This window comes from Mus musculus, chromosome 19 (assembly GCF_000001635.26).
Source record: "Mus musculus strain C57BL/6J chromosome 19, GRCm38.p6 C57BL/6J".
Lineage (NCBI taxonomy): Eukaryota > Metazoa > Chordata > Mammalia > Rodentia > Muridae > Mus > Mus musculus.
In genome coordinates this window covers 45,550,724-45,560,580 of record NC_000085.6, presented here as the reverse complement: position 1 = coordinate 45,560,580, position 9,857 = coordinate 45,550,724, and the positions used below count along the sequence as shown (strand labels likewise).

General features: G+C 53.0%; 1 protein-coding gene across 3 annotated transcripts; it reads left to right on the top strand.

Moving 5' to 3' along the window:
* The first annotated feature begins 16 nt into the window (after positions 1 to 16).
* Poll (polymerase (DNA directed), lambda) lies at positions 17 to 8,306 on the top strand. 3 transcript variants are annotated; one of them, NM_001330506.1, is made up of 10 exons: positions 17 to 95; positions 217 to 384; positions 865 to 1,001; positions 1,662 to 1,956; positions 2,166 to 2,325; positions 2,549 to 2,866; positions 4,486 to 4,659; positions 5,362 to 5,490; positions 6,904 to 7,072; positions 7,411 to 8,306. In NM_001330506.1, exons 3-10 carry the CDS (start codon positions 890 to 892, stop codon positions 7,773 to 7,775), a joined length of 1,722 nt encoding a protein of 573 aa, NP_001317435.1. In that variant the 5' UTR covers positions 17 to 95; positions 217 to 384; positions 865 to 889; the 3' UTR covers positions 7,776 to 8,306. The 3 variants fall into 3 exon arrangements, with proteins under 3 accessions (NP_001317435.1, NP_064416.1, NP_001317436.1); NM_020032.3 differs by lacking the exon at positions 217 to 384; NM_001330507.1 differs by lacking the exon at positions 217 to 384 and having other exon boundaries at positions 7,258 to 8,306.
* The last annotated feature ends 1,551 nt before the right edge of the window (positions 8,307 to 9,857 follow it).

Genomic DNA, 9,857 nt, shown 5'->3' with positions numbered 1-9,857 from the left:
CCGGATGACCCGGGAAGTATTCTGGGAACTGATTTTTTTTTTTTTTTTTCCCCTCTACCCCTTCCTCCCCCAATCCGTTTTCATTGGCTCCCATGGTGAGTTTATTTCTCTTTGCCGGGAGATTCTAACCTACTTTGGACCGGTCCTGGGGCCGGGTGGGGTGGGGATGCTCCCAGAACTTTTAGGGATCCAGCACCAACTCTCTTCTGGCCCCAGCTGGGAGTCCCTGGTTCACACCAGCTGCTCACAGTGGATGTGGCACGTCTGCTTCGGTCTTGCCCACCTCCAGCTGTGAGGGCTCCCTACATCTGCTGCGGCTGCACTCCACCTCCCTGCAGCTGCGGGGCTCAGACCCGCGCGATGGGGCTGCTGCGACAGGGACAGGTGCGCAGCGTGCCCACAACTTTCCCTGAAGCCTCACTCCCCAGGTTTTCTTCTGCGAATGCACATTGAGGCTAGAGAAAGATGATGCGAGGTTTATGTGACATGTCCCTTAGACTCCAATTCGTTGGGGAGATGAAGACTCTCCTAAAGATGTAGTCCGGTTCCCAAACCCGTCATCATTTTGGAAAAGTCTCTTGGAAGGGGACGCAGAGGCTGACTCTGCGCTATATTCCTCCCCCCACCCCCACCCCATGTTGTTTCCTTTCGATCCACACCTCCCCTACACCCACAAGAATCCCAACCTTTCCCTGGCTTCCCTCAGTACGACTAGGGTTGAAAGGCTGGTATGTGTGTGTGGCACTCGGATTAAATCACTTAAGTTTAACTGGGGTTTCCGAGACCTCTGAGAAAGGGACCTGTTACCCCTAAACCCCACCTCTATGCCAAATTATTAAGGGCTGGCTCTCAATCCTTTAACAGAAAGGCCAGGATCCAGCGCCCTTCAATGGACCCTCAGGGCATCGTGAAGGCCTTTCCCAAGCGGAAGAAAAGTCATGCAGATCTATCTTCAAAAGCACTTGCAAAGATTCCCAAAAGGGAGGTGGGAGAAGCTAGAGGTGAGCCGGTCCACCCTCACACACTGGAACGTTCAGCCTTCTTGTTTTCAGCTAGAGTCAGATTAACAGAAGTGACCTAACCTGTGGCCAAGATCAGGTTGGCCTCAAACTCGAAAAGCAAAACAAAACAACAAAAAAGGAAGTTTGCTGAAAAAAACAAAACAAAACAAAAGCAAAAACAAAAACAAAAAACCCCTGGGGGGTATCGCTAGCAAGCAAGCCTTTAGCCTTTAATCCCAGCACTTGGGAAGCAGAGGCAGGCAGATTTCTGAGTTCGAGGCCAGCCTGGTCTACAGAGTGAGTTCCAGAACAGCCAGGGCTACACAGAGAAACCCTGTCTTGAAACTAACCACCCCCCCCCAAAAAAAGGAAGTTTGTTGTACGTTTGCGGTAGAATTCTTTGAAGGTATTTTGTTCTCTGGATGGCAGGAAAAGGAAGGGAGGTGGCTTCGAACAGTTCATTATAGCTCTGACCTACAACTGTAATCCCAGCTCTTAGAGGTCAAGGCAGGAGAATCAGAAACTCAAGGTTATCCTCTGCTACATAGTCAGTTTGAGGCCAGCCTGGGCTACATGAGACCCTATCTCAAATAATAGTGCAATAAAATTAATAATAATAATAATAGCTATGGTGATACCACTTGAATATCCTCTCCACAGGATGGCTGAGCTCCCTGAGAGCCCACATTATGCCCGCTGGCATTGGACGTGCCCGGGCTGAACTCTTTGAGAAGCAGATTATCCACCATGGCGGCCAGGTGTGCTCTGCCCAGGCCCCAGGAGTCACTCACATTGTGGTGGATGAAGACATGGACTATGAGCGGGCTCTCCGGCTCCTCAGGTTGCCCCAGCTACCCCCTGGTGCCCAGCTGGTGAAGTCCACCTGGCTGAGCTTGTGCCTGCAGGAGGGAAGGCTGACAGACACGGAAGGATTCAGCCTTCCCATGCCCAAGAGGTTGGCAGCTCTTAGCCTTTCTCAGGTGTTTGTTGATGATGTTTGAGTTTCCATCTTGAGTTATTGAAAAAAAAAACACTCGTACTTTTTAAATTGGACATATTTGGAAACCAAGGTTTCTGTATAGAGAAAGATTGGGGTGGGGGTGGGGGACAGAGACAGGTAAGAATTTGATACCCTAACTCTCTGTGACCTCCCCTGCCCTCTAGGTCCTTGGATGAACCACAGCCCAGCAAGTCAGGCCAAGATGCTTCTGCTCCTGGCACCCAGCGGGATTTACCCAGGACCACCCTTTCTCTTTCCCCTCCTCACACCAGAGCTGTATCTCCTCCCCCAACGGCAGAAAAGCCATCAAGAACCCAAGCCCAGGTGAGGAGCCTCCCAGCCCAGGGTGCTGATCACAGAAATGGAAGGACCTGGAGGTTAGACAGAAAATTCTAGGTCTCTCTCAATTATGCACCTGTCCATCTCTTCCCAACATTTTTCAGTTCTGCATTCAACTAGTTATGTCTGCCCCAGGCTGGGGTCTTTTCCTTGAGTCAAAGCAGGAGACGCCTCCCCACCAGACAGCGCTCTCTTCTTCTATTTGCAGCTCAGCTCAGAGGATGAAACCAGCGATGGAGAAGGGCCCCAGGTTAGCTCAGCAGATCTGCAAGCCTTGATCACTGGGCACTACCCCACTCCCCCTGAGGAAGATGGTGGGCCTGACCCAGCACCAGAAGCTCTGGATAAATGGGTCTGTGCACAGCCCTCGAGCCAGAAGGCAACTAACTACAATCTGCACATCACAGAGAAGCTGGAAGTGCTGGCTAAAGCCTACAGTGTCCAGGGAGACAAGTGGAGGGCCCTGGGCTATGCAAAGGCCATCAATGCTCTCAAGAGCTTCCACAAGCCTGTCAGCTCCTACCAGGTACGTGGGGGAAGGGGGTTGTTTCTTCTTTACTCAGTACTGGTTACAGCAGCACTAGTCATTAACTAGTGGTTAACTGTAGTTACCAGTGGGTATCCGACTTAGTGCTTAAGAGTTTATAATGAGCCGAGCGTGGTGGCACACGCCTTTAATCCCAGCACTCTGGAGGCAGAGGCAGGCGGATTTCTGAGTTCAAGGCCAGCTTGGTCTACAAAGTGAGTTCCAGGACAGCCAGGACTATACAGAGAAACCCTGTCTCAAAAAAACAAAACAAAACAAAACAAAAAAAAAAACAAAAACAAAAAAAAGAGTTTGTAATGGCTGGGATCTACATACAGAGACAAACTGATAGAAGGGGGAGGGGAGGAAAACAGACCAGCATTAGGACTAGAAAATGGGTGCTTAGGGGCTTATTACATACACTGTTTCCTCTACATCTGAGTGTTTTATATGATAAGTTTAAAGCCAGGCGTGGTGGTTCATACGTTAGACTCTGGGGTCCATTGATTATGGACTCTAGGCAAGTTAGTTACTCTGTCAGTTTTCCAATCACTGGAAAGGAATGAACAACTATAGGCCATTCACAGGGGTTTTGTAAGGTTGGAAGATGATCTCAGTAGCACAGAATGACATAGAGTAAGCCCTCAGGCAGTGTGGTGCAGGGAGCCTTCAGTCAGGCAGTGTGGTGCAGTGAGTCCCCAGTCAGGCAGTGCTGTGACCCCAACAGGCAGTGTCATGCAGTGAGCCCCACCCAGGTCAGGCAGTGCTGTGACTCCCCCCAACCCCCGCCCCAGGCAGTGAGGTATAGTGAGCCCTCAGGTAGTGTGATGCAGTGGGCTCCCAGTCAGGTAGTGCTGTGACCCCCTCCCCCAGGCAGTGTGGTGCAGTGAGCCTGCAGTCAGGCAGTGTGGTACAGGGAGCCCCTAGGCAAGCAGTGCAGCGAGACCCCCCCCACACACACACACACACACATACACACACACACACACACACACACGCTGCAGGCAATACAGTGGGCCCGCAGGGAGTGTGCATGCAGAGTTGTGATGTGGTGGTGGCAGTGGTGGTGGTGATGAGCACTGTCATTTTCTCTACCTCTTTTTGTGGTTATTTTGTTTTATTTTTTCTTTTAGAGACAAGAGTCTCTCTCCACAGCCCTGACTGGGCTGGAACTCACAGATCCTCTCTCTGCCTCTGCCTCTGCCTCCTCTGCCTCTGCCTTTCTGCCTCTGCCTCTGCCTCTGCCTCTGCCTCTGCCTCTGCCTCTGCCTCTGCCTCTGCCTCTGCCTCTGCCTCTCTGCCTCTGCCTCTGCCTCTGCCTCTGCCTCTGCCTCTGCCTCTGCCTCTGCCTCTCTGCCTCTCTGCCTCTCTGCCTCTGCCTCTGCCTCTGCCTCTGCCTCTGCCTCTGCCTTTCTGCCTCCAGGAGTTCTGGGATTTAAGGCCTGCCAGGCCATTTTCTCTACTTCTTATTGCTGGTCTCTGGGAACCAAAGGACAAGCTCCATATGGTTGCTGGGCTACCTTTGGGGCAGATATTCTGCTGAAGGAGCCACATTCCCCTCTTCTGGCTCTCCCTTCCTAGCCTCTTCCTCATCCTCCTCTGTGCCACTTCCTCCCTAGGAGGCCTGTAGCATCCCGGGAATTGGCAAGCGGATGGCGGAGAAGGTCATGGAGATCCTGGAGAGTGGGCATCTGCGGAAGCTAGACCACATCAGTGACAGTGTGCCTGTCTTGGAGCTCTTCTCCAACATCTGGGGAGCTGGGACGAAGACTGCCCAGATGTGGTACCATCAGGTCATGCCAGCCCGCCTGCCTCTTAAAGTATTGCTGTTACAGAGTCTCTGCCCACACCCCTTCCTGTTCACCTGCAGGAATCTGGGTCCCTCTGTTTTCCCACCCTGGGCCCTCATGGGAGTGAAATCCAACTACAAGGATGCCAGAGTTCACATTGGTCCCCCTCCTGTCCCCAGAACAGCCATGTAGCTTAGTGTCCTTGACCTGTGGACAGAAACAATAAATACATTACTCTGTCCCACACACCAGCAGGGATTTGCTGTTGTTATGTTTGTGTGTGTGTGTGTGTGTGTGTGTGTGTGTGTTTGTGTGTGTGTGTGTGTGTTTGTTTTAAAAACTATATGTCACCATGTAGCCCTGGCTAACCTAGAACTTACTATGTAGACCAGGCTGATCTGCCTGGCTTCAGCAAGGGACTTTCTCAGGAGCCCAGGCTTTGGGCTCCATGTCTCGAACAGTGGCTCTCAAACTTGGCCATGCCAAGAATGATCTTGGGAGTTAGTGAGCGTGAAGCCCTGACCCATTTTAGACCGAGGAATGAGGGACCAGCATGCCCAGATCACGTCCCACTGAATAGAGGCTGGACTTGATTGGTCCTGCCTTCTGTCTTCCATGGCAGCTGCTGTGACAGCCACCCATGACTTCTGGCCTGTTTATTAGTCCTGGGTCCTCATAGCCTCTTTTCTGGTTGCTTTCTTCCAGGGCTTCCGAAACCTAGAAGATCTCCAAAGCCTGGGCTCCCTGACCGCTCAGCAGGCCATTGGCTTGAAGCACTACGATGACTTCCTGGACCGCATGCCCAGGGAGGAGGCTGCGGAAATTGAGCAGACGGTAGGCACAGCTCGAGCCAACAGCTCCTGAAGCCCTAGCTGGGCAACCCCACAGGCAGCGGAAGTTAAGAGGTCGACAGAGATTGTGTCTACCAGAGCTGTAGGTCCAGGAACCCCAGGTGGGGTGGGCACTGCAGTGGCAGCCCTCTGGTCTCAGGGTCACTAAGCATGAACTCTGGGCACTAGTCGCCTAGCATGGGGCAAGCACAGCCTCAAGGCCTGAGTACAATCAAGGCCTGAGTATGTCGTTCAGAGGTAGCGCTCCTGAGCATGCCTAAGACCCTGCCCATCCTCAGCATCACAGAAAGGGGGAAAAAAAAAACAAACAAAAAACATCTAGTTGGCCAAGAAATCAGGTTTAGCCAAGTTAAAGGTTCAGCTTAGAGCTAGGGGCTGAGTCTGTAAGTTCATGTGCAGGGTTGAGTCAAGAGAGACGGGGTATACCAGATGTCTGCTATTTGTATAGTGGCATTGGGAGCAGGCTGGTACATGGGCAGGGGTCTTGGTGAGTGACAGATGAACCAGTCTGTTAGCAGAAGGATCGGAGAGACCTAGTGAGGAAGAATAAGCCTCCACCAGCGCCCACAGATGGAACTATGGGACCGGTGCTGGATGGATAGACCCATCACAGAGCTGCGGTGCTAATGCGGACCCCTGCACTCAGCTACGGTGTCCGGGCACAGAGAATGCCCTGGTCAGCCGCCAGCTCCTAGCCCATCAGAAGAGACCGGCTTCCCCACTGCAGGCTGCCTGCAAGCAGGGCTCCAGCTGTAGGGATTCCGGTGGGATTGCTCAACCAGACGGCCTCTTCCCATTCTCCTGGGAGGTCCAAGAAGGGATTGAAGGGACCAGCAGAACTATGTCAGGGCAATTGGGGTGTCCTGGCTGTGAGCACCCAGGGCCCCTGAAACTGCAGTGTCCTGCAGAGGGGGCGGGCTAGGTCTCTCAGGTCCTTCTTTAACAGGCCGGCCTCACCCCTCCAAGAACGGTGTGGGCAGCTCCTGGCCTCCCCTTCCCACAGGTGCAGTGGTATTTCGTGCTTCATTTTCTCCCAGCCGGGTTGGAGGCTGTCTGCCAGCCACCTGCTCAGGCCTCGACCCTGAGCTTCCACACAGCCATCAGCTACAGGCTGCTTGAGCTGCATGGGCGTGGCCTTTGTGATTGGCAGGCCTTTCACAGGCCTGGCCACTGGATGTGAGTCGGGGGCCAGAACCCACGGAGTGTCACTCGGCTCTTGCACAGGAGCCTTCTGCTGAGGCAGAGCCAATGTCCTCAGGCCTCTAACAGGCTTGCCTCTCCAGTGCCCCGGCACGTCCCCTCAGCTTAATATGAATCCCGGGGGAAGGCTGGGGCGAAGGCTGGGTGCTGTCCTGGGAGAGGCCTCAGACTCTCACCCCTCCCTGTTCTTCCCCAGGTCCGGATATCAGCCCAGGCCTTCAACCCTGGGCTGCTGTGTGTGGCTTGTGGCTCTTACCGACGGGGGAAGATGACGTGCGGGGATGTGGATGTACTCATTACTCACCCCGATGGCCGATCCCACCGGGGCATCTTCAGCTGCCTCCTTGATAGCCTTCGGCAGCAAGGTATCCATTTTGACTTTGGGTGAGCAGGCTACCAGTGGGCAGCCACCTCCTAGCAGTCACTTCCAAGTTCTCGATTTGAGACAGACTGGGTGGGAAAGGGCTCTGCAAGAATCCTACCTCTCCTGGGGCCAAAGACAATAAAACAGGGGCAGATCTCACCTGATGACACTGCCCGCTTTCCACAGATGAGGAATTGGGCCCAGAGGGGCGAGGCCACTCAACTCAACACACAAATAGGCACAGGGTATGCTGGGAATAAAGATCCTTAGGCAACCTGAGAAGGTGAGACTATCAGGCCTGGCTCCCTGCCCTACCAGACATCCCTTGTGTTGGACCAGGGTTCCTCACAGATGACTTGGTGAGCCAGGAGGAGAACGGCCAACAGCAGAAATACCTGGGTGTGTGCCGGCTCCCAGGGCCCGGGAAGCGCCACCGGCGACTGGACATCATCGTGGTACCCTACTGTGAGTTTGCCTGTGCCCTGCTCTACTTCACCGGCTCTGCCCACTTCAACCGGTCCATGAGAGCTCTGGCCAAGACCAAGGGCATGAGCCTGTCGGAGCATGCGCTCAGTGCAGCTGTAGTCCGGAACAGCCAAGGTGTCAAGGTGGGGCCTGGACAAGTGCTGCCCACCCCCACGGAGAAGGACGTCTTCAAGCACTTAGGCCTGCCCTACCGGGAGCCAGCTGAACGGGACTGGTGACCTAGGACTTGGAGCAAGGGGAACCATGTTGAATGAACTGACTCATGTAGCCATCTCCCACCCTCTTAGCTGTGCCTCGCTTTGTAGGTTACGCTTGCCCTGAGTGACCAAGCTAGGAGCTTTGGGCCTGCGGGGAAGAGCCAGTCTGATTCTGAGAGCCCGCAAGCTCTCTCTCCTGGACAGGATTTATGCTGCTGTCCCCTCTCCTCCCAGTGACAGGTTTTCACACGGCCCCTTCCCTGTTCAAGCAGAACAGGTGGCTGGTTTCAAGGCGGTTTCCTGCACTGAAGGCCCGAGCTTCCCTTTCCACCCCAAGACTGATGTAGCTGTGTGGGGTCAGCAGGGGCTGCAGGAGAGGGAAGCAGCTGTGGGCTCAGCGTCTTCCGTGAGCCTTCACAGTAGAGAAAGCCATGTGGATTCTCTCACCCGCTCACTTCCTGTGCAGCTGGAGCTGCTGGGGGTGGCCTGTCCAGACCATGAGGGTGGCTTCTAAGGGCCCTGGGGCCTAATAAAGTGCTTCTGACATTCAAATTGCCTGCTGTCTGTGAGCTGCTCCAACCCCACCTGTTTGTCCTCCATTCCAGCAGAACAAAGATGGGAGGGGCTCACTGTCAGAAACCCACTGACTGCCTTCTAGTCCAGCCTGGGGTACAGGGTAAGAGGGGGAATTGGAGTCGATACAAGGGGCCCCTCTCAGTCCTCTCTGTGGCCCTAAGATGGGACTATTGTGGGACATGAGCCAAGGTGACAAGTTTGAAGGAAACAGTAAGAGATGCCATGCAGGAGTGACCTGGAAAAGGAGCAGGCAGGGTAGTAAGGAGGTGACCATCTAAGAGGTCACGAGACTTTAGGACCAGTTAGGAACCAGTCATAGGGAGGATGCTGGGGTTGGGGAGATCTGGCTCCACGGTTTGATTGATGGCCCAGATTGTAGTGAGCCCGCAGTGTATACACTTCTGAGTTGGGCTTACGAGTCAGGGAAAGCGGGCAGAGGTGGAAAAATTGATGGATCCAGAGTCAGAAAGCTTCCTAGAGAGACCCCAGGACCCACTGGGAGATTGTGGGGTAAAACATGAGGCAAGCTTAAGCCCAGATAGTCTGTGGAGTATGAAGGGCGTGTGTGTGTGTGTGTGTGTGTGTGTGTGTGTGTGTGTGTGTGTGTGTGTGTAGAAGGGTGTGTATGCATGTTTCTATATAAAGGTGGGCATGTGTTTCGGTAGAAACCCAGAATTGGTTTTTGTTTCCTTGATCTCAGTCCTGGCCTCCTTTTTGTTTGTTTGGGTTTTGTTGTTGTGTCTGTTTGTTTGTCTGGGCAGTGGTACATACCTGTAATTGCAGATACTCAGAAGGCAGGAAAGTCATAAGTTCTGGGCTAGCCTGGGCTATGTAGGAAGTTCAAGGCATCTCAAAGAGAATAAAACAGTTCTGGATGCTAGCATCTTGCGATCAGACCTTCAGCTCAAGCCCGTATCCCTGACACCAAAGCTAGAGGACCTCCCCTGCATAGGTCATGCTGGGAAAAATGACCAATCGTGAACAAGCCGCGTCCAAGGATCCAAAGCTCCGTGAGGGGCCTTTCTTTCTGTGGACTTTCATTTCTGCATAGAGTGGCTCCTTTTTGTTTGTTTGGGTTTTGTTGTTGTGTCTGTTTGTTTGTTTGCTTGCTTGCTTTTCAAGACAGGGTTTCTCTGTATAGTTCTTGGCTGTGCCAGAACTGTTTCTGTAGACCAGGATAACCTCAAACTCAGAGGTTGCCTCTACCTCCAGAGTGCTGGAATTAAAGGTGTGCGCCATCACTGCCCACTTTAGCTTCTGGTTCTTTTTTTTTTTTTTAAAAGATTGATTTATTTATTTTATGAGTGCACTATAGCTGTCTTCAGACACACCAGAAGAGGGCATCAGATCCCATTACAGATGGTTGTGAGTCACCATGTGGTTGCTAGGAATTGAACTTAGTACTGGTGGAAGAGCAGTCAGTGCTCTTAACCACTGAGCCATCTCTCTAGCCCATGTCTGGTTCTTTTAAGCCTCCGATTCTACAATTATTTTCCTACAACAGGGGAGTACTAGTACCATATGTGT

Coding starts and splice junctions, on each gene's coding strand:
- Poll (NM_020032.3), top strand. CDS start 890: ATGGACCCTCAGGGCATCGTGAAGGCCTTTCCCAAGCGGAAGAAAAGT. Junction 1,957..2,165: donor AGCCTTCCCATGCCCAAGAG/GTTGGCAGCTCT, acceptor CCTGCCCTCTAG/GTCCTTGGATGAACCACAGC. Junction 7,073..7,410: donor TGATAGCCTTCGGCAGCAAG/GTATCCATTTTG, acceptor GTGTTGGACCAG/GGTTCCTCACAGATGACTTG.